Source organism: Boleophthalmus pectinirostris, unplaced genomic scaffold (assembly GCF_026225935.1).
Source record: "Boleophthalmus pectinirostris isolate CB_2022bp ecotype Guang Dong unplaced genomic scaffold, ASM2622593v1 HiC_scaffold_3, whole genome shotgun sequence".
Classification (NCBI taxonomy): Eukaryota; Metazoa; Chordata; class Actinopteri; order Gobiiformes; family Gobiidae; genus Boleophthalmus; species Boleophthalmus pectinirostris.
Window position 1 is genome coordinate 20,239,487 of NW_026571299.1, and position 24,594 is coordinate 20,264,080.

A 24,594-nucleotide genomic window follows, 5' to 3' on the forward strand; every position below is an offset into this window, starting at 1 on the left:
TCCTGCCCTCCTCTTTCTCTCCCTCTCTCCTCTGTCCTTTTGTCCCTCACTCCATCCTCTCCCCTGTATCCTCTTCTCTTGTCACTCCTCGCCTCTCTACCATCTCATCTCTTCATCCCTCCTCTCCCTCTCTTTCCTCTCCTCTCTTCATCCCTCTCTCCTCTCTCCTCCCTTTCTCCTCTCCTCTGTGCCCTCCGTCCCTACAGAGCCGCTCCCCCTTTTATCTGCTTACCGGGCGCTCTCCCATGACCTCCACACGTCTTTCTTTACCCAGCCTTTTCTTCATTCTTCATATGAGGTCTTCACTTGTTCTTTGGCACATTTTGGACAAAGCATGTTTTTCTCTAATGCCTCCCTCTGTGCCTACAGCCCATTGGACAGTTTTACTGAATATGTTGAACAATGACTACAACTGATGAAATAAACTTGTAAATATGAATCATTTTCAGACGTATTCACCTTTTCTCAACATTATTCTCTCACCCATCTATTCATTTAGTTCACTTAAATTCACTTTCACCTTCATGAGAAGAAGGCAGAGTACTCTAGAAGAACATGTATACACGGGTGAAGACTTTTTGAGTCAGTTGACCTGACAACAGCATCAAAACCATTATCTCCTTGAGGTTACGTTACTGGGAAAAAGTACATTTTAAAAGTGCATGATGTAACTGCTGCTTGGAAATGTTTTTGCTTTGCCGTTTTTCACTGAACTTTAATTAAACTTTTATTTGTATGTTATTGCTCAAAATAAAATGAAATCATGCACTCTTGCTTAGAGGGGCTCTCCAAAGGTCTGAACTTGACCTGGTGGTGTTACCATACACAAAGTTTCAAATCATTTTAGTTTCAATGACTTGAGGAAGTTCACCCATCCCAAAAATCACTTTAAAAGAAAGGAAACAGAGACCGTTGGCTGTTGGTCTCTCTGGTCATCAATATAGATGCCACTGACACTATCGATCTATATCTGGATTTCTGATATCTGAAGTCCATATCTGGACTTTTATGTAAAAGTGAAACATGTTGTACTTAACCATGATTAGAACATCTGTGTACTGCATTGTAATCTTTGTAGATGTTACAATAGTTCAGGGACAGAGTTGTACAAAGTACACACTTGTTGCTCTAATGAGAGATTCAAAGAAACACCGTGCATACTTAATATTACGAAAAGTTTGACCAATAAGGGAACTGTATGTCATCTGATTTAAAGAAAATAAACAATTAAAAATTGACACTTTTTATGCCAAGTTTAGTAGCTGTCCTAGTATCAAAGAGAGAAAGGCGCATACGTCTTGGCAGATGCTTTCTGCCCGTGCCTCTCTTTCCATCGGCTCAACCTGGAAAACCGTCCTCTCCCTTTAAGTGGGAGGTGAGTGCCAATGAGAGCGCTCTGGCGGTGAGTGGAGGAGAGTCGCAGAGTACAAGTCACCGGGAGTCCGAGTGAAGTGTTGGGACTGCCCTCGGAGCTCCAAAACATTTTACGCTCGGGCGACACTTTCCGTCTGTTTTCACCGCGTGGCTGCGCTCCCTGAGCCCGGGCCATCACTCCCACACTGAGAGCTCTACTTTCCTCTGAAGGACCCCGGGGCTCCAGACCACGCACGCGGCTCCTCGCCTCTGCCCCAAACCACTGCGCTTTGCATGTGGTGAGCAATTAAGCGGGAGAGGTAGGAGGAGAACGGAAGTTTTTTTTTTTTTTCCTTGATTGCAAAGTCGGGGCGCACCGGGACTGGTGAGTAACCGCTTCGTTTCAACTTGAAAACATGTGCGTTTCTCTAAGTTTTGTTCTAGTTTGATTGGAGAGAAAATTGTACAGCGTTCAACTTCTCTCAGTTAACAACTCAAGCTGCTGCCACTCAGGATAGTCAGAGAATTCTTACTAATGTCATTGCTAGTGTTAGGCTGTCCCTCTGCCCAGAAGAGTTAATTGTCTGATATCGTCTCTTTTATAAAGCCAGGCTGCTTGTCATCATTGCTTAAACATGTCCCATCTCCATGTCGCTTTGATGAACCAAACATGCGTGCGTGCGCGCAGGTGTGGGCAGGTTCACCTATAATAAGGCAAAAAGTGTCACAGGCTTCAGTGCCCTGGTGCTGAGTGCCTATAGCTGGCTGCAGATGATGCCCCGTGCACGTGAAGAACACGGTCATTTAAAGTGTCCTGGAAGCTGATTGACAATGAAGATTTGCAAAGAAAAAAGTTGACGGGAAGAGGAGCGGGCAGTTTTGCATGGGGTTTCCAGTCTGATATGACAGTGTGTATATATGCATTATTTATGTAGAATGACTGGACTGTACACTTCTAGATCCTTTAATCTGTCCCTGCAAATGATGAGTGGTTGTGAAAACTGATGTTTGACCTAATAGTGTGACTCAGTCGGTCTTTAAACCATTTTCCAAAACCTAATTTGGTCTCATTTAATATCTGGTCAGGTCAGTCCCTGTTTAAATTCTTCTTTGACTTTGGTGTCAAGTTTGTCCACTTGGAGGAACAAATAGTCTTCATTAGGTGTGATGTGGTGTTAGTTAGTTGCCATTAAAACTCTTCCCTTCCTTTTATAAAACTGCGAGTAATTTGAGTTTTGTGTGTTTTTTTGTTTGTTTTGTTTTTTTGCTTTACTATCTCCTGTATTTTATATTTAATTTTGCCATATTTTGCTTTTGGTGACCACTTGGTGACAGTGTACCAGCGTCCCATAGGGCAATCACAGTGTAGGGGGCAGAGCAGAGGTGGGCTTCTACTGCCTCTAGCTCCAGGTCTGTGTTAGCCTGTGCCCAGCGGGGGAGATAATGAACATTCAGCCTATAGCATATGCATGTGCGCTTATGTGTTTGTGTATGCGTGGCCCTACAGTGCATGGCCCTGCAGTGCATGGTGGCGTACAAAGCTGCCCGTCAGTGGGGAGTCCCTGACCTTTGTGTCCCGTCAATCTCCCTGTTCCTCCTCATTCTCATCGTCACCCCCCCCCGCAGCGACCGCCACTCTTCTCTATGTTCCATTGCTATTAATTATGACTTTGAGAATATACAGTTTTTTGTTTGTTTTTTTTGCTGAGGTGATTTTTTTCAAGACTTATGTGTCCTTAGGTTTGAGTACAGAAGTAATTTGTACAGTTTTAGCCCATTCTCCACTTATGACCTCTTGCTCTTGATCTCTGTACCTGATGAAAAAGCCTGAGCAAAAATTATTAATAAAAAGCAAAGTAAATACTATAAATTAGACAACAGCAATTTCAAATGTTCACAATCTTTTAAAGACTTCTTACAATTGCATTGTGATTTCAGTAAATAAAAACAATAAAAATAAAATAAAACAAAGAACTGGTTTTAAAGTTGATTTTGAAAGTCACCTGCTTGACTTGGTGTCTTCTTTACATTAAATTTTTGGCTTTTTGCATTTTATTTTTTTGTCATATTGTCATGCAGTTACTTTTGTGATTTTATGTGTGACATGCATATTTAACATTTCCTGTTCATCTTAAGTGCATTATGTCTGACTTACAAATGTTGCATTAAAGGATCTAAAAAGTTTATCATTTTGAATTTTGGTAACCTTATTTCAGTGCAAGAATAAAACCTATGCACTACTAGTGATACGTCAAAGGGTGCTTGAGGGATAGGAATGAGTTATGATTTAAATGCTCAGTTCCTGGAAAATTGGGTACCCCAGCTTTAAGTAAAAAAAAAGTGCCATCAACAAATTCAAAATTTAGCCCCCCCCCCCCAAAAAAAAACAACCTCTGAGAGAGGGGCAGCTTAGAATCATTTGTAGCATAGCGTCTTGCTATCTGACAAGGGATGGTGTGGTGAGAGCTTTTGCATACCCTGCCAGACCTCTGACCTCTGTCTTGTGAGACTGTAGTGCAGGTGAATGGGTTCATGGGGGTCAAAGGTGACCCGGCCTATATCAGCGTCTACATGGTTGAATCTCACATCTGATTAGCTGAGCACTGCCTTCTCCCTTCAGTCTAACCACAACTGTGTAACTAATCTGATCATTTTAAATGCAAAATTTTAGAACAGGAAGTTTTATTCTCCACCAGCTTCATTGCAGTTTTCAATGTTGCAAAGTCAAAAACTGCACTATTTTTGACTAATTTAACATATTTCAAATTGGACTGATTTACCAAACAGAGATATAAACATGTTTAGTGCTAATGCAGCCTCTGCAGTTCAGTGTTTCAATTCTGGATGTTCTGCTGTTTCACATGAGGCATGACGTGTCCATATAGTGAGAATGAGAAAATTGTGTGTGTTCTTTGCAGATTAAGGCACTGGCAATGCAGGGTCAGTTATGAGTGTAGTTTTATACACCCATATGAACTCGGTTACAAAACCTTTGAATAACATTTGACAAATACTTGATTACAGACTGTTCCTGCTCATGATTCACGCACTTACTAATATTGCGCTCTTTATATAGTTGAGCTGCCATAACCTGAGCTATGCCCTGTAAGAGTGTGTGTGTGTGTGCATGTGCGTGCTTCCTCCGTCCATCAGTCTGCTCCTGACCCCTGTATCCTCCTGCCATTGTTCTAGATCCCATAGAGTCACAGTGCGCACACAAACACGACAATGGACAATACCAGTGTGTATGTACTGTAGGTGTGTGTGAGGCCAGGCCAATCACACAGAACAATAGTGAGGAATGCTATGTGATGTGTTCAAATAAAGCTCCAGGACATTGTCTGCAGTGACCACATGGACTTAAACTCTGCACTGGTCACAGATCAGGGGTCTGCTCTACTCAAACCAAATCTACTGATGTTACTACTGTAATACAAATGGACACTAATTAATATCTTGAAATGTATTTATTATCCTGATAACAATATTCAAATTATATTAATAGCCTGTCACAATAACAAATTTTGTTGAAGTAAATTGCTGAAGTAAATCTAGATGATAAATGATAATATTTAAACTAATTCATGTCTGACACAGAAAATAAATAAATAAATTGTTCAATTTAACATATATTGAACAAAAAGTCAATTATCGTTTCAGGCGTAGATATTAAAGACATGCCAAAATCTGCTTGTAGATTTTGGGTTTTGATTCATGTGTGCAAGTTCCAGGTAAGAGCAGTGTAGCGGTGACACACAAAGTAAGTTTCTTAAAATATTTTGAGCTAATGGAACACTTGAATTGAATAAATGCATGATGGATACATTTAAGATGCCTCAAGATTCAAGGATTTGTCATTTGTCATAAGTAACAACAAATTACATTTAGAGCGTTAAACGGTAGCGTGGCTAGTGCAAAACTGTATCACTGCAATTCATGAAGTGCAAATACTAGAATGTAAACATGTACACTGTTACAGTAATTATAGCATGTAACACAACAACATGACATAAAGGTAGAGGTAGATATGGCAGTATAAGTTGCAGATTTTGTTTGTTGCATCAGTCCAGTTCAGTTATAGCGGTTAGACCTGTCTATTACAATATTGAGTCAGTATTTATTCTGTGTACATTTTCTTTGCACTACTGGGACATTTGTGGTTATTTTTTAGTTATATGATAAAACTTAAGCGGTAAAAGGTTGAATTAATAACTTCTGTGAATCGTTAGAGATGTAAAATTGCTACTAAAGCTATTTATTTATTGCAGCTCATGAACAGTATTGTAGATTTACAAGTTTTTGTGATTTAAATCTGTTTTTGGGTTATTGTGTTAGTGGCATGAGTTTCAGTATTATTGTCTTTATTTATTTCAGCTATATATTGGATTGTGTTTGTTATTGTGTCAGGCTTAATGGCTGTTGTGGGGAACGGAGGGTTATGGGGGGTGTCTGATATTCCAGGTAAAACAATGGCATGTGGATGAGGAAAGCCGGTGGTGGACCCTTCAAGAGAAAAGTTACATACTGCAACTTTTAATTATACATCATCACATACCTACCCATGTTTTAGTAACTCTGCATACTTTGGTCTTGAGCGCTCCATTTTGACATGGGGTGGTTATTACTGGGTTGGGGTGCTCCTCCATGTTTTTAAAGTACGCAGACCTTCTCTTCTCCAGACCTGTTCAAAATGTCTAGTCTGAGAGGAGCAGGAGAACCAACCAATTAGCTTCTGAAGTCGCAAAAAAGAAATGAAAAGCTTCACCATCTTTAATAATGAATACCTAAACTTTGTATTTGGACTCATTGTGCATGTTTATCATTTTTAAAGAACGATTTGGCCCTGAGCTCCTCTGCTGCTGAAGTATCTTTTGCATTACGTGTCCCACAGTTAAAGGCTTTTGTCTGTCTTAGACTTAACTCCAATAATGTTGATGTACTAATTGAATACCTGTCATGTTTTTTTTTTTTTTTATCCATTTATTTATTTATTTTATCAAGACTGAACTACTTCAAGACACTGATTCATTTATGAGAAAAAAGCAGACACTTAATGAAAGATGGCTGAGGTGACGCTTTATGTACTTATGTATGGTTAACCTTGAAAAGTGGTGGTGTTGTATGGGAAGCTCAAAGGGTCAATGTTGTTCGATTCTCAACACCTCTGCGTGGCGTTTTTTAGGGCTATTGGAAACATAGCCCACCTGTTGCTGATGTGAGGCTGCACTGTGAACAGGAAGCACAGATCTGGCTTGCGCTAAGCAAAACCTAGTCTCCTCTGTAGAGACTGGGCACTGCACAAGATTAAGCAGATGACTAAAGAGCCTCACTCCGCTACAAGACTCCGTTACATTTCAAAGTAAGTGACAAGACCTATTGGGACTCCTATTCTACACTGATATTACAAGGGGTATTTTTGTATGTATGGTATGTAACTTTTCTAGGGGAGGGTCAGACTTTGCCTGGGATGTTCCACATTATGGCATTAAACCTTACCATCCATTGAGGTAAGGGGACCATGCTTTTTCAGGTTATATCTGCAGAGAAGTGACTGCTCACAGTATAACATATATTTTCAAAGAACACCTCAGTTTAAATGTAAAATCATTTAATAGAACATTCTAGTCAAAGCAACCCACTAGAAAAGTTGGATGGTACACCTTAATTATTAATACCACTGCTCCTTTACATTTCAAGCAAGGTTTTAGTCCTCTACATACAACTCCATAGGTATTTTTGTTCTTTGAATATTGTTTATTGACAACAGCTCACTAAACTAAAATAAGGCAGCTTTTGTACATAGAAAATGGCATGATACTTTTTGAACAAACTGTACACTTTGCTCAGTGGACAAAAGTTACATGTGCAAAAAGAGTATCTTTTAAAAAGTTAGGGACAGGTATTTCCTGTGTCCTTTTTTAAAACTCATAAAGGAATGAGGAAAATAGGGTTAAAAATAGTTATTGCAAACTATTAAGATTTGCAATTTTGCCCATAATTCATGCATAGGTCAGACTCATGACTCAACAGTGTATAATCACAAGCTACATGACTGATATCAAGAGCAGCAAAAGTGACTAATTAAGGGGGAAGTTACGAAAAACCCAGAAACTTGAGTGGCAGTGTAAAAGTAAAACTCAAGTACAAATATAAAAGACAGGAGCTTTCTGAATAATTATTAGATGTTATTGATTTATACTTTATAACTGTCAATGGTTAAACATTAAACATTTCCTCTTGTGAATGAAAACTGATAACATTACTAAAATATTTTTCCCTTCAAATTGATCCATCACAATATTAAATTCCTTTTTTATAAAATAAAAGTTATTTCAATATGAATTTCCTCAACAAAAACTATGCTATTAATTATTGCATTTAACATCAAACATTGTCACATTTCTTCCAAAGTTTGAACAATGCTCCAAACCACATGCTTTTACTGACTGAAAACACGCTGTGTACTTCTCGATTCAATTGTCCCAAACTGATCACTGACAATTTAATGACTGAATTGAAAAAAACAAAAACAAAAAAACTTACTGTTCAATAAATGATCAATGAAATGGAACTTTTGGGAATAAATTTTTATTGTCTGTATGTTTGTTATTCTGTACTACTGTTTGTATATGAGTCATACCAGTTAATTTCTTCAACAAATTACTTAAGTGTTTCATTCTGTTCTTTATTATTGCATCTGAAGTTTATTTTTTAATTTACAATAGTTTTGCTTGAGGATTTATAAGTGTCTTAAACTGTAATATTGAAAGTTATTTATGATTGATATTTTCATCAGTAAAATACTGCATTCAAACTTTGTTAACGTGACCTAAGTGTACACCTAGACTCTTCTTACACCAACAAGACAGGGCATGGACTCATTGTATACTCCTTTGCGTTTAGTCAGTCCACTCTTGTCTCATTACTAACACCCAAACCAACTTTAGCGGTACAACCTGAACCTGCTAGCACTGCTTTGTGCACATGAGGAGTGCAGATGCATGCTCCTACAGGACCCAGTATAAGGCGTGTTTGATTAAACATGGAGCCGGGACGCGGGCTTTTGTTGTGAGGTATGTGCTTCTTTGTGGTGATATATTTGTCAAAAGTGCATTAAGTACACGCCGCTTTGTCCCATTGCCTGTTCCTGTACAGGCCTCACAGCGCGACGCATTGTTGCAGACGTGAATGAACAGGAGGCATAATCGGACTTAAAGGTGCACTGTGTAACTTGTCTGGTGGAGGGTGCGTCACCTGCTTGTCTCCATGAAGATGTGCCTAGAATGTTCCACAGTATGGCTATAAATGTAAGAATCTCCATAGAAACTTGCAAGCCAAATTACAGGTTAGGTTTGTGGAGAGGCGACCCTACTCACAGTAAGGATTAATGTTTTTTAAAGATATTTTTGAGCAATAAATGACACCTGTAGTTCAATAAATGCAAGACAGATGAGTTTAATACCATATTGTGGAAATTTTTAACATTACATTAACATTTCCAAGGAGACAAACAGGTTGCAGACCATCTCCAGTAAAGTTACAGTACGCCTTTAAATATCTTATAACAGCTGGAGTCTAGGCCTGGTAAATTGTACTATACCACAATATTGTCATGTAGGTTTGTTCAAACGTTAGCTGGAACTGAGGTAGAACAATTTTGGGGGAAAAAAACTGTTTTCCTCACAAGTAGTTCACTATTCATTAAGCACATTCTTAGTTTGTATAGGTCTGAACAAGACATTGGACATTATAATCCTGGAGGTTTCTTAGTGCAGCCTTTTAGTTTATTTTAGCACAGTAAAAACTATAAAAATAAAAATAAGATCAACTTTTTTTTTTTTTTTTTAAAGCCAACACATTTAAATAGGATTAGGTAAATTTTAAATGCACTAACTTGGATGTAGAATGTAGACAAGGTTGAACAATGGAGAGTGCTGTGAGTAACAATAGTTGAACCCAAATGTCCCTCCTGCACATTTGCATCACCTGAAATATGACTGCAGTTCTGTTTTTTTCCCACTTTATTATAAAATTTTTTGACCCCATTTGTTTATTTCATGGAAAGTCATAACTGCTCTATTGATGCTTGTTCCTGGTTGATTTACATGAAATTGCTAAGCTGTAAACTTTAAAGAAGACATATTTTGTTTGTCAGCTAAATAGTGAATATGTTAATAATAATCTATGACACCTGTCAATCCTTGTTACAATTTGGACATTTTTATTCGCAATATCTAAAATGACTTAATAAAAGAAACATGTCTGCTGACTTTCACATTGGAAAACTGAGGTGCCCAATGAGAGCCGATTTAAGTAAATTTTGCATAATGTGTCTGCTTTAAGGCTGAAATGGTCTAACTAGAAAAAATTATCTATAGGCACTATGGTCACTTGCAAATGACTGCTCACCGTTGTTTGTGGATTTGCATTGGCTTTCAAATAAGTCACTCAAGTCATTTGTTTATTATTCTTTGTATATAAAGTCATTTGTTTTAGCATGTATTGTTTGGTTTTTAGTGTTGATTAAACAAAAAATAGCAATATCTCCTCATCTGCCCGGACTTAAGTGATAAAAAGTAAAACCGCTCTCTGACGTGGCTCAGCAATGATGACTTATCTCCAGTTTGATCATATAGTGCACTTCGAACTGCATTATTTAGATGATAGACACAAGCTGAGAAATTCCCTCTCAACTGAATATAATAGATATACTCCCTGTAGAGGAGGGCAAGTAATTCAAATATTGATAGGATATTGTGAATGTTGGCTTTGACTGCTGCCCCTGCGACCCGGCCCTGGATAAGCAGAAGAAAATGGATGGATGGATTGTGTATGTTTTCAAAGATATATACAAATTTTAAATACTGAGCTTATAGTTTTCATTCATGAAAAAAAGTGGGTAATTTTAAATGCATCTGTTTCTTAAAAACTAAATAAAGGATGTTTTACCACATTAACCTGTTGTTAGGATGCTCCAAAATGCTCCATTTGTCACTGTTTGAATCTGAATAAATTTTACTCATTGCCAAGAGGAAATTTATTTTTGTTACAGCCATGCAGCTGACTATAGCAGGAGTCAGGAGTTATATGTACAGTATAATTATCTCATTGAAAATTTACAATCCTTGTTCCATGAAATGTATTTGTCAAACAAAACATGCGTTTTTAGTACAGAATTTACTGATAAAGTACCTAATGTAGCAAGAGTCCATGATTCCAACTGTTATCAACATTGAACAAATACTTGACTAAGGCGAGACATTACATGGAAAACTATTCTTTTTCAATTGTTTGTTTTTGGTCAGTTTGATCTCAAGGTCTAAAGTTTTGCTTGGAAACAACATTTTCCAATCTCTTCCTAAAGATGTTTTATTTAATTTAATCAGCTTGCATCCATAGATTTATTTTTGATATTGTAACATCAAAGGCAGTTCAAATTGTATTTTAACTGTATTGGGACTTGAAGATTCCTTTTCATTTGATTTTGTTTTGTTTGAACAACGTGCCTGCATAAGGCTCATTACAAACACAAGGATATGTTCATATATGTTGGAACCATTTCTGGTGCTCAAAAGGAATAGGTTGAAGTTTAAAAAACGTATCGTGCCCAATTGTTTTATATTAACTTGTGGTTAACACTTTTAAACCTTTTGGAGCGCCATGTTCTTGAAGTAACACCTATATACACAAATCTTTTTTGTCAGTCCATATGGAAGGATCCAATTCAATCTTGATTTAATAACATTTTCATCTATAAAAAATGAAGGCAATTTTCAGTTAGATCTAGTTAACTCAAATACTACAGTTCCAGTATCCACTCTGTACATTTTTCATATCTAATATGTCAGAAGAGATTTAAACCAGACTCTAATAATTTTTCAGATGTATAAAAGTATAAAAGCATGAAAAACTGACAGAAAATTCAAATTGATTTCTAAATTCTCTCTCTCTCATTTTTAATCTGTAACTTTACTGTTTCTGTATGCGAGTTACTTTATTATAAAATCTGTTTTTATGTGTTGCTGGGACAACAACACACACACACAAAAACACATTTTTTTAGTTTCGGTAATTCCACTCATTGCCGGAAACCCACACAAAACGCGCGCAGTAAGAGCGATGTGAACGTTATGGTAACGTTGGCGGCGTCAGTCGCACAATGGACGAGGTCGAAGAGCCACTAGAACAGAGTCAGCAGTGCACAGGTAAAAACACATTCGTGTCTTGGAAATTATTCTCCCGACGTAAAATATAAAAGAAAATAACAAATATAATATCGCCTACAACTTAAATGTCACTGGTGAAAACAACCTGCATAGACTCATGATGTCTGCACTACTGTCCTATAGTGACCTGCCACATGAGGGGACACGCACACAAAAACACACAAACACAAACAAACACACACCTTCATCATCTTCATTAACCTGAGAACGCGCGGACCACGTTTCTTTCCGTAGTTACAGCGCGGACACCGCCGTCTCGTGCACCGCGTGTGGATCGTGTTTTCTCGCGTACGCTGCGTAAACCGCGCTTCCTCCTGTGCGCCTCTAAACCAGAACTAACACTAAGACTAAAACCAGGACTAAACCAGGACTAAACCAGAACTAAACCAGAACTAAAACCAGAACTAAAACCAGAACCAGGACTAAACCAGGACTAAACCAGGTCTAAACCAGAACTAAAACCAGAACTAAAACCTGGTCTAAACCAGGACTAAACCAGGACTAAACCAGGACTAAACCAGAACTAAAACCAGAACTAAAACCAGGACTAAACCAGGACTAAACCAGGACTAAACCAGGACTAAAACCAGAACTAAAACCAGGACTAAACCAGGACTAAACCAGAACTAACACCAGGACTAAAACCAGGATTAATCCATTCCAGGACTAAACTAAGCCTAAAGTAGGACTAAAGCAGGTCTAAACCAGGACTAAAACAAGGACTAAAACCAGTGATCTCATATATAAAGCATTTCTCTATCAATAATATTTTTAATATGGTTAAGGAAAGACTGGACTTTTTATTGTCTTTAAGTAGACAAAAGTTATTATGTTCAGATTTCCTCGTCTTTGCTACTTTACAGCAAGCAGTTTCTTATTCATAGAGACTTGGGCTCAACAGCCAATTTGGAGACATTTGTTAAACAATAAATGACTTTATAAAGTCACTTTTTTTGTTCTATATCAGTCTTTTGATCTGCCACAATAATGTAATAATGAATTTAAATGAAAATACCTCAAATTGAAGCTTTTCTCAGCAATTTTTAGATGAGATTAAAATTAGATTAATTAGATTAATTAATTACAGATCATAATTAATTAATCTCAATTTTTTTAATCGCATGACAGCACTAATATATATATTATATAATATATATAAAAAATGTATATTTCCCAATGACCTGTAGTATCTCACCATAAGAATTGTCACAGAAGTACAAAGTGACTTGTTAAGTGTTTAATGTAAGTTTTATGAGTCTGTTTGATAAAGAACCTTCCCTGTAGCATCACTGTCTGTGGCCTACAGACATGATGAGCAGCTTATTGGAGCTGGTTAAGACCTATGGCTCTGACTTGTTTGTGGTGCGAGTGTCTATAACGCGCGCGCGCACACACACACACACACACACGCACACACACACACACACACACACACACACACACACACACACACACACACACACACACACACACACACACACACACACACACACACATCGCTGCCCAGGCCCCGGGTTCAATCACCTGTTGTGCTCCTTACCGCTCAAAGGCGTTTCCATGGCAACGCCTCCGATCCACGGCCCCTTCGCAAACATAGACCCCTGCTACCACCGCCACCATTACAAACTCCATAAAACACACACGTGCACACACACATACACATACACACACACATGAAGGGAGCGTGCACGTGAAGAAGCCGCACTGAATGGGGCGAGGATATAAAGTGTGCCGAGAGTGCATTGTGCGGGACGGGCCTCTTTTGTGCGCGCTCGCCTCAAGGAGCAGCAGCCAGGGAGGGGGTCAAAGAAAGAGGGAGAGAGAGAGGGATGTGGGGCTTTGTGAAGGAGAGAAAAAAAAAGTGCCCTTCCTTTCTTCCTTTTCTCCTCTCCTATCTCTTTTATTGGGAGTGTGTTTTGTCTTGGCTTGCTCCTCCTCCTCCTCCTCCTCTCTGATAAATGCCACAGTAGCCTTTCGCCGGTTGCCACAATAGACGACCTGTTTCAGAGCCTGTTGTGGAGAGGGAGGGGGGGTGAGGAAGCGGGGGGGTATGAAAAGAAAAATGGCTGCTTTTTAACCTGTGTCTCTGAAAAGCAGAATGGAGAAAAAAGAGGGCTTTGTAAAGGGCCAGTTGTGTCATCAGCCTATTAATACATCTTACTTACAAAGCTCGTAAGGACGCCTGCACACGGCTGCACAACTGAAGACGGGATGTGGTGGGGCTTTATGATTTCTTAATACAGTCAACGTAATTTTCAGTTTATACTTTTGTACACTTTTAAACTATCCTGCATACTTAAAAGCACTAATTATCTTAATACCATATGTGCATAAAATGGTAATAGTTAGACCTGCAGAGATTGACAGTTTGACCAGTTATTTGCTTAGTAGCTCTTCATTATTTACTGTATGTTGCAAATTGCAGAACCAATCTTTACACTAATGTTGAACCTGCACCGCAATTGACTTGTACACAACATTTGACCATGTTGTCTTACCTATCTCGTCAGTGCCAGTTTGAATTTCTTGAGAAAAAGACCGCTATTAGGCGCTCACTTGGTTAGGGCAGAACCACAGAAGCTAAAATCGTCTTCAGGATGCGATCTTGATTTTGTTTGCTTGTAAGCAGAGTTACAGTGAAGGTTGGCAGACGTAAGTGTGTTGCTTTACCTGTGTATGTGTGTTATATGTGTTTTTTCTGTTGTGATAAATGACCCAAGTTGTAACCCAACTGTTGATCCCTGCTCCTTGTATGGCCCATATTGTTGTCCTTGAGCAAGGCACTTCATACACATTGTGTGCCATTTGCCTGTGTGTACAAGTGTTATTGTGGTGATTGTGGCTTTGCGCTGAATGTAGATGCAGATCTGTTGGTATACATACAATATAGTGGCCATTATGTATATATTTTGTGTTTTATTTATTTATTTATTTAAATTTTTCCCCAGATTGGTACTTTGATTTGCATTTTTTTTAGATTAATACTCAGTTCTTATGCACAAACACATCTAAGAGACTTGATATTGGAGAACAGATTGACATCTTAAATGAAAGAAATCACATGCTTTTTAGAATATCCTAAAGGTGCCATTCAAATAAAAATTTCAATTAAACTGCGCATAATCTTGTAGGCCTGGTTAAAATTCACTTCTGACAAACATACACTTGTTGTATTATGCAATGCTTTTTGTTTTCTTTACTCAAGTTGTGCTCTACAAAATATTTTCAAACTTCCTCCTTCTATTCATCCACTATTGCTGAACTATAATCAAATTCATCAACTATCAATCATCTCTTGTCAAATTCTGGCTTATGCTGTATCTCCTCATCTCACATTGTGTGCGTGACTATCCAGGATGTACACGTTTTGGGACAGTCCCTTATCTTCCATATGAGGAAAAACTACACTATAGCTTCTGTTTTGCGCACATTTGAAAGACAAAAAAGAGGAAAGTGCATGTGTGTTCTTGATGAGGTTATACTCCGAACTCTGCACTATGGTTCAGTACCCTTGACATCAAAAAGCCAAGAGAACAGAGGAAGAAAGGGGGAAGGAAAGGCAGAGGAGTGCATGGCTTTTGTGTCTGCGGCCCTGAGAGCTCATTCTGTAATGAGGCCCAGTCAGCAACGCAAGGCAGCGCTTTGTTCAGCTCCTCTGCAAGTGTGTGTGTGTGTGTGTGTGTATATATGTGTGTATGTGTGTACTTTAACATCTCCCTGACCTCACCAGTAAAGAAACACCAGACTGCTACATAAAGACATTTGACATCACTTTTATATAATTTCAGGATACATGGGGCCTTAGCAAAACAGATGGAAGGTTTGAATTTTACATAAAGATTTGTTCTGCAAATATGGTAGTTTAATCAATTTGGCTCCCCATTGTGACAGTTGTGCTTATTGCAATGTTAATATAACTTCTAGTCAAGTAAGACTCTATATGTATATTTGCAGGATCCAGAGTGTCCCTGATATGTTTTTATATTGATAAATTGTCTTTTTGATTGGCTCTGAACATGCATATAATCCATAAAAAATTGGCACACCACTATATGTATTTATTCACTTGCTGGATAATATTAAATGATTGACAGACCAAATTGACTGGAATATTGCACTCATGATCTCATCTGAGTGATGAAATGTTACTTGCTGCATTGTTAATACAACTTCAAGGCTGGGTAACACTCTATGTCTCCTTTCAAGATCCATAATGTCCCTGATATATTTTTATATTGATGAAACAACTGTATTTAAAAAACACAATTTCACTAAAACTGGGTTTGTATGCTTATATTTAACATTATCCTCCTTTTGACCATGCACATACAATTGTCATGTGGTTGATCTCATAAGGAAATGGCTCAGATGATTTTGACTTGGACTAGATAAACTTTAAAAACTTTGAGTAGCTCACTCATCATAATATAATTTAATGAATGAATCCTTTAATGTAAATGTTGGTGGTTTTGTCAGGAAGGCATTCAGTCCTATTAGAATCCAAAGATTTGTGACTGTGATTAGAAGAAAACATCTAGTCTCTTCTCATCTTTCTCCTCATCTTTGTAATTCAAACTCCACTTCCAAAAGGAAAAGTCTGGTGGAAAGCCCTCATTGGGAAATAAGGCAACAAAAAAGATGTAGTTACCCACCCCAATTACTTTTAAGATGAGTAAAAATTCAGACTTTTTTGGACTTCAGCCATGATCACACTGAAGCCTGAGCCTACTGATCCTACAAATAATGTGCTGAAAATTGGTACACTACTAAAATTTAATGCACTTTTTTCCCCTTTTTGTTGTTAGGGTTTTTTTTTTTCCAAATGATTGGGTCTGTCAGTCGACTGGAAAGCTGCACTCAAGATCTTGTTTTAACGTAGCAATGAAATGTCATAAAGAGTTTGATGATGATGACACCTCAACTACTGCATTTCAGCAAAGTGCACTTGTTTTTGGAGCTGTTAAGAGAGCAACTTGACTTGAGTTTACAGTTTACTTTGACACTGGAGAGATGATAAAACTAGAATTGGAAAGAAAATAGAAAAAAATATGTTTCAGAGCACACGGAATTGACTCATTTCAGCTTTTAGCCATGGTAAAATGGTGTTTCCTCATCAAAAACATACCTGGAGTTGTACTTTGTTTCATATATGTCTGAGTAATCATTATTAGTCTGTCTATATGTTGTTTTTAAGTTAACAGCTATTTTTCCCTTTTCTTTTAGTAGAGATTGGCAATTCTAGGTCTGAACTTATCCAAATGATTCTAGTGAAGGTGTATGGAGTTTAAAAACACATCTGAGCACTTCCTATGTTACCACATGACATCACAAGGTGTTTTCTATTTGAGAGAAGAACACAGTTTAAATAAGCAGGGTTTGTGGGTTAAACATGTGTGGATGAAACAAAACACAACTCCAGATATATTTTTGACAAGAGAACATTATTACATAGATCAGAAAATAGCAGAATATGGGCCCTTTTAATCTGTTCAATGCATGAAATTTAGATTCATTTGTTTGACGCTGGCTTTATGATTACTGGCATCGCACCTGTTTGTAGAATGGCAGGCGATCGCTATCACTCTGGCCAGAGCGAGGGATACCTGCCGCAGACTGCATGCTAATTATGCAAAATGAGACGGGATTTGAAGAGGCGCTTTGTGTGTGGCTCTCGTGGACTGAGACATGGGTTATTTGTGCGTGGGGGAGGAGAGGGGGGCAGAGGGGGGGTCAGAGTGCACAGGAGAGTAGAAGACAAGCGTTTGCACTGGCACCCAGCATTCACTATGACTTGTGTCACCAGCTCCCTCCTGCTTGGTCCGCCGTACTTTAGGCCATTCCGAAACAGGTTAGTGTGCCGCGTATCTTATGATTTTTATTAATTAATTGATGAATTTCTTTTTATTTTACAAATTCGGTATTGACTTTTGAGAACTGGACTAAAAGCATGTTAAACAGTTGTATTTATTTTGTTTTTATTTATTTATTTATTTATTTTTAATAAAATTATATTTTCTGTTCCTTTCTGGACCTTTTTGAACAAATCTTTTGAAAATTAAGCAACTTTTAAAACAATACAAAAAAATAATGTTATAACTGATCTATGACTTTATTTACTTTCAGTACATTTAACTTGACCACATAATATAGTAATGCATGCTAAACCTAAAGTATTGGTAAGTACATTAGTTAAGCAGAAGCAGGTGAGCTGTGTAGGTCTCCTGGAACCAAACAGAGATGTGCTGAGAGATGCCAGGTTCAGTGCCAGGCCCGTGGGCACAGAGGCAGTGTCTGGCACCACATGCTCCATTGTTTTATCATCCCTAATCAAATAAAGCACAGTATGAAATCTATCTACAAACATTTGTTTATACATCAGTTTACACTTGTCTTAACACGACTCACTCACTCACTGAAATAGTTGCTGCTCTGCCGCAAACATGTTTACTGCCAAACAGACTGTGAGGAAATCAAATGGCCCTGTTTTAAAGTGCGAGGGAACTGGTTTGGAAACATGTGAAGATCGGGGTGTGAAATCTTGTCTGTTTGAATGGACGGCCAGCTGAGTGCGGCGCTTTGAAACCTTCCTGCAGGGAACCTTCTGCCATTGCAGCTGTCAGTCTCAGCCCTGACAATGAGAATGCCTTTATTTGTTTACGACCAAGCGGAGCTCTTTACATGTCTCACTTGTCCCTGCTGCTTAAAGTGGCTCTCTCAATGCACATTCTGCCTCTGCGCCTCAGGCTGGAGCTGGGGAGCCACAAGCACCACATAAAACTCAGCAAGCTGGTCCTGTCAGCAGCTCAGGAGGAGAAAACAGTGAAGGAGTGAGGAGAGAATCAGGAAACAATGAAAGAAAGAGCAACAAAAGAATGAACAATAACAGGCTTTAGTTTGGCAGCTCCCTAGGGCCAAATGTCGCTGTTAACATGTTACAACTGGTTGGCTAACTGAAGGTTTTGTGGGAAGTGCACTTGTGTCATGGGAAGTCTAAAGTTTCACCGTTGTCAGTGCTTTAAAGAGATGTTTATCATAGGAACAGAGACACATCCACAGCCACCCTCCATCAACGCTTTTGTATGTCCCCTTTAAAATGCCTTTGAGCTGCTTGGCACATGGGTTCTTGTTTGTCAGCATTCATTCTGCCAGTGCTTTATACCTTTTTGATAAGAAGCCTTTTAATACGGAAATGATGTAATACATGTCGGGTTTAACCTGAAGCAGAAATAGCTGTCATTGTGGTGTTATAATGCCAAATTTGTGAAACCTCACCTGCTTTATGGTCCACACTCTGTACTCAAGTATATTGCATTTCCAGGGTCACAAATAGCAGCTTTTGGTCACTTTGTTGTTGATACTGGGCACAGCTGCATCAGGGCCTTGCACAGTTTTTTTTTTTTGGCCAAGGCTTGTGGCAAAGCTGCTGTATGTGGTATGAAAACAGGCCCCAGTGCACTATCTCAAATTGAGGAAAGCTCTTTCCAAATGGTTCTTTAGAAAACCATACATGTGCAGGCAAAGCTGGGTTCCACATGGGTGCTTCAGAGAGGAGCTAAGTGTGTATTTAACCTAATGCTGCAGAGGTACGCGATAACCTTGGCTGCTTGCATTGTTCAAGCTAAGACGCAGAAGGTATTGTTGTAAAGAAAGCCTTTGTGCTTGTAAAACACACATCCACACATGCACCTTAACTCATTCCTGTCTGTCAACAGCCTGCGGCCGCTCAGATTCTGGGCATACCTCACGCGCAGGGCCCAAGCGTGTGAAAGCCACCTGTGGCAGCTCCACTCTCAGCCTGTGGAACGTGGAGGGCCCCAGGAATAACTGCAGCGTGGGACCCAGCACCAGGCCACCCCCACTGCCCCACAATCAGACCTGCCCACATAACAGTCCCTTTATGTTATACTATACGACAGTGATTATTACCACCAAGACACCTGTCACATGACGTATGAAGCACTGAGGAAGGAAGTGCCAGTGACCTCTTGCACACGCCTTTGCTTTGACACAAATAGTTTTGATAAAGTAAACCTATAATCAAGTTTATTTAAGTGTATCTATCAACACTTTTGAGTACCATGCAGGACAATGTGTATGCCGTGTGCAAAAATGTAGTGTTTCTCTCCTGCTCCTCAGCTCTGAAGTCAGTGCAGTGTGAGTGGGCACTGGGCACTGGGGCGTATGTAGAGCTGATGGTGGCAGCGGCTCCTCCTGTTGCAGCTGCATTTAACAGGCACAGGGCTCAGAGTGTGCTGTTTAGTTCACTTTAGTAAACCACTTTTTTATGAGTTTTTTTTTTTTTTTTTATCATTCTAAAGCTAATTCTGATTATGACAAGAACCATACAATGTTTACAACTTTTTCTCTGGACATGATTTGCTTAAACATTCAGAAGATCACGGTGCAGATACATAGTGTATTTAAAGAGAAAGAAAACATTTCAGGTGCATGAATGGGGTTTTAGATTCTTGAAAAGCTGTGGTCAGTGCAGAGAGATGACCGCAAGACTGTATGCATATTTAGTTCTGTACTTCCACCTGTTGACAGTGTGGATTTGCTCTCCCTCAGGGGACACAGTTGGTGTTTTAGCTCCATCACAGTGAAGCTGAACTGTGATAGTGAGCCTGGAGCCTTAGGTCCTGCAAACAGGTGTCTTTTGTTTCACGTCCCATTTGCAGAGGGGGGGTTAATCATTATTATGCTGTGTGGCGCTTCACATATTTGTGCCGTGTTCCCGAGTCGGATCGGCACATTCCGCTGCCATTGTTCTCCGGCCTGTTTCCTGCGGCCGCGGCTTTTGTCAGCCCCTGCCCCATTGTCCCGGCTTCCTTTGTTCCCCCGCTCCAACAATGCCTTTTTTCTGCCTCTTTATATATATGTGCACTTTTTGCCCTTGTGTGTTGTGTTTTGTTTTGTTCAGCTGTCTGCTGTGTTTTTCTTTCCTCCCGCTGCAGAGCTGGGAAATCAAACACGCACACGCTGGCACAGTTTATTGGTTCAAGTTGAGTGTGGCTCGCCCCTCTTTCTCTGTACCTGTCCTCTGCTGGTCACTGAGGTGATGTGGGCTGGCCTCCCCCTTAGCCCTCTATTATTCACTGTCACCTTTCCGACACGATCAAACAATGGCACTTCCACCACATGACCTTTGACCTTGACATTGGCTGTGACCTAAATTAGTGGCATTCATCTCTCTCCCATCTCAGAGAAATGCATGCATGAGGTAATCTAAACTACATTTTCCTCTTCTAGCATGGCAGGAAAGTAAAAGAATTTAATAAGTTGCTTTTACACACTGTACTTATATTTACCTCTACATTTACTTTGCAACATTTTAAAGTAGGGATCAATACTACTCAAATTTTTATTTTTTTTTCATCTTCTATATTTCACTAGGCCTGAAATTATGCTGAAAAGTAGGGAGACAGTTTGATCTCATGCTTTCGGTTTGGTTTGTTTTCTTTTAAACTAATTCTACCTCTTGTTTTGCGCTGATCTTGTTTGTACCATTCTTCATCAGTAACTCGCATAAAACTTTGACCATCATTTGTATGTGCATAATGGAGCCACTTTTTTGTTTGCGTAAGGAAATAAATGTTATGGAAGAGAGATATTGTTTAACTATGCTTATAGTGAAGGGCTAAAGGATGTAAAATTCCAAAGCTGACTGTCTTGTGTGTTTTTTACAGAATGGTTGAGCCCAGTCCTCCAGCATTACAGCTCCCCTTGTGTGGGGACGGGACCATGAAGGCTCTGGGTGTTAAATTGGAGCAAGAAGAGCCCCCCAGCACCTCCCCATCTCGCGACTGGACACGAGGCCACCCACAAGAGACACGCCAGGTGATTACTCCCCTCTCCTGCTCAACTTCCAAAAAACAAGTGAATAAAAGTTATCAATATTGGCTCTGGAAAATATTTGCCTTTATTTATGTTTTTTTTTCTTCTGGTCTTATGCACTATGTAACTTTTCGGTTTGGAGTACATCACCTCCTTGTTTCTATAGATATGTCATTGCTCTGCCTGGAATGTTCTTCAGTATGAAAGTAAACAACTCTATATTACATGTTTTTTTTATTTTTATTTTTTTTATTCTTATTATTATAGGTGGTTGTACAGCAAAAAGAAAAAAAAAAAGGAAAAACAGGCATTCCGACTGTGAGCGGGGTTGCCTCGCTATAGATCTGATCTATAACTTGGTCTGGTTTGGTCTCCATGAAGATAGAAAGGTTTAATACCATACTACCATAATAATACCCTACCATAATACTATATCTATGGAGAAAAGTATTTGACAAGCCTTCCACTAGAAAAGTTACACAATACACCTTTAGACTATAATATACGTAGATAATAATTTTATTTTGTTCATTGTAATCCACACTAAAACTGCTTAATAACAGAAGCAGGGTCACGATTTCCTGTTCAAAACTGTGGACCCGGCATCGTGACAGTTAATTGCTGCAAGCCACAAATGTTCATTTACTTGTTTTTCTACTGTTAAAAAAAATGGCTGTGACATTTTTAAACCATTTTATTATCCAGTGTCTGATTTATTCATTTTGAAATAATCACAATTTAGGAGGAGATCGGAGGTAAGCGGAAAAAAAATATAATTCTGAGCATTCCAGCTTGGTTTAAATCTCATAAGTCCATTTTGCATAACGTGTTCCCATTTTTAATACAAAAAAACATTTAAGCATCAAAAATGTAAATTAGTTGGTTGGCTTCAAGGCTCAGTGTCTCAAACTACAATGTTATCTAATTCACAAAGGTGCATTGTGTAACTTTTCCGGTGGAGGGTATGTCAAATGCTTTTCTCCATGGAGATGCTATTGCTTTGTCTGGAATTTTTTACAGTATGGTGTTAAAACGTTTTGTCATCATGGAGACCAAACCAGACCAAGCTAAAGGTCAAATGGTTGGTAGAATGTAGGTAGTGTTAAGCTATAAAACCATCTGTAATTTAATAAATGTAATATAGACTTTTGGAATTTCATACTATGGAAAATTCCAGGCAGAGCAATGACATCTCAGTTGAAACAAGCATGTGATTGACCCTCCACCAGAAAGGTTACACAATGCACTTTTAAAGTTCAGGGGTGGCCATATTGATGAAGGACATGTTTTACAGGTAAGGCTTCCATATACATGAAATGTTTTGCTTTGTTTTACAGGACAGGTCACCAGGGACAGAAGCCTCCCAAAGACAGAGTCCCACAGTTGTCAAAGAAGCTCAGGAAAGACCAGACGGACAATCCAACCTCAAGGAAGGTCAGCCCTGCAAACATGTTACTATTTACAACCTGTCAGATAATGTCTCTATAATGCCCTGAAGCTTGTTGTACAATAGTTGAGTGTGGATACTTGTTCTGTTACAATGTGCAATGGCAAAATTACTGTTCTTTTGATAACTTGACACAGTCAAAAGCAGCCGGGCTTGAAAGAAAATGTCATCATGAAGTTTAAAAATTGTGTTTTACCAGTACCAGTCAAGTTCAGACACACCTCCATGCAGTTCTTATTGGACAAAGCGCAGATTTCTTGCAGGTCTAAGCATATACTGAGAACTCATGACCTGAAGTGGCAGTGTATATAGGGACAAAGTAAAATGAAGGTTTTATCACCAAAACCAACAACGCATGTGAAATGGTCATTTGTAAGATAAACTGATGTCTGGAAGTGAAAAAGTAAGCAAACCGTTGATGCATGTCAAATAAGGGTGGGCAATATTGAAATTTAAAAAAAAAACTGAAATAAAATCTAAAGTATAACTACATTCAGACTATTATGTCAATCTTATAGAAACATATCTTATTTGAGGTGCAGGTATTGGATAAATGTGAAATGACTGCTATGAACAATTTATTTACTATTATTTATTATTGATATTTAAACAATCCGCCCACCTCTAGTGTCAGACTTCTATCTTTTGGACCTTTGTTTAAAATGTTCCCATTGCTCATAAGTTGGCAACTCTATGTTTTCAGATGCAGCCTAAGCGAGCTGCATTCACTTGCTATTCACTCTTAGACAATGGAGCCTGTGTAAAATCAATGCTTAAAAGTGATGGCTGTTGTTTGGGCGAGCGAATGAGTGCAGCGTGATTTTTGTTTCGCCCAGTTCAGTTCTTTACATGCAGCGTGAAAGGCTGCTCCTCTGACACTCTCCCTGCCCTCCTCTCTATTACCACCACTCCACTCCTTAATTTTTTTCTAAAATTCCGCGCACCAGCTGACCTTGGATTGTTGTGTCCAAATATCGATCCACTCAAACACTCAAACTTTCTCCCAGACGCACAAACAAACTCTGGCCTCTGAATGTATTCTCCAATCAGGCCCATTAGGACAGCAGAGAGGTGCAGGCGTATTGTGGTGTCATGTGGGCTTCACTTGGCATGTATTTGTACACGGCTGCCCAGTGCCCGCCGCTTGGTGCTGGTGCAATCATGTTGAGGTCCGATTTCCTTGTTGTGTGTTTCAGTCATGCCCACCATTGAGAAGCTGCTCAACACTGACTGGAAGGAGAAACTTCTGGACAAAGGCTCAGCAGCGGGCGGACAGCTGAAAGGTTGGTCTCTGCACACAAAAAAAATCAATACAATTCATCCACGGATAGATGAGTGATGACCATCTGATCTCACATAAAGTTACTTGTAGCAATCACTTCAATCAATTCCAATTCACCAACACATGTATGTTTTTGGAATGATGGGGGGGAATTGAAGTACACCAAGAGATCACAACACAGAGGGGGAATGCATTGTTGTTGTAGAAACAGACTTGGGCTGGGTAATATGGGGATCTTATTAAAGTCAAATGAAAATGTCAATAAAAGCATGTGGCTTGGAGCAGAGTTCAGAGGATTTACTATAGGTGATGCAACCACATTACTCACTATTATAAATTATTTTTGAGATTTCCAAAATAATTTTGGTTTTGGTTTAAATGTTTTATTTATTACCACTGCTGTGCAAAGTACTGGTATACACTGATAACAGCCTGTAATAAAACCTGGGTAG

General features: G+C 39.0%; 1 protein-coding gene across 4 annotated transcripts in view; it reads left to right on the forward strand.

The window, feature by feature from the left end:
• The first annotated feature begins 1,419 nt into the window (after window positions 1–1,419).
• Window positions 1,420–24,594, forward strand: part of LOC110165809 (SRY-box transcription factor 13) — a 34,622-nt gene continuing 11,447 nt past the window's right edge. For 2 of the 4 annotated variants that reach the window (XM_020931000.2, XM_020931001.2), the window contains exons 1-4: window positions 17,364–17,427; window positions 21,266–21,416; window positions 22,751–22,847; window positions 24,057–24,143. In XM_020931000.2, coding sequence (XP_020786659.2) covers window positions 17,366–17,427; window positions 21,266–21,416; window positions 22,751–22,847; window positions 24,057–24,143 — 397 coding nt within the window. In that variant the 5' untranslated portion in view covers window positions 17,364–17,365. Of the gene's footprint in view, window positions 1,739–6,654; window positions 6,713–17,363; window positions 17,428–21,265; window positions 21,417–22,750; window positions 22,848–24,056; window positions 24,144–24,594 lie in introns of those variants that run through there. The other 2 variants (XM_020931003.2, XM_020931002.2) reach the window with 2 other exon arrangements.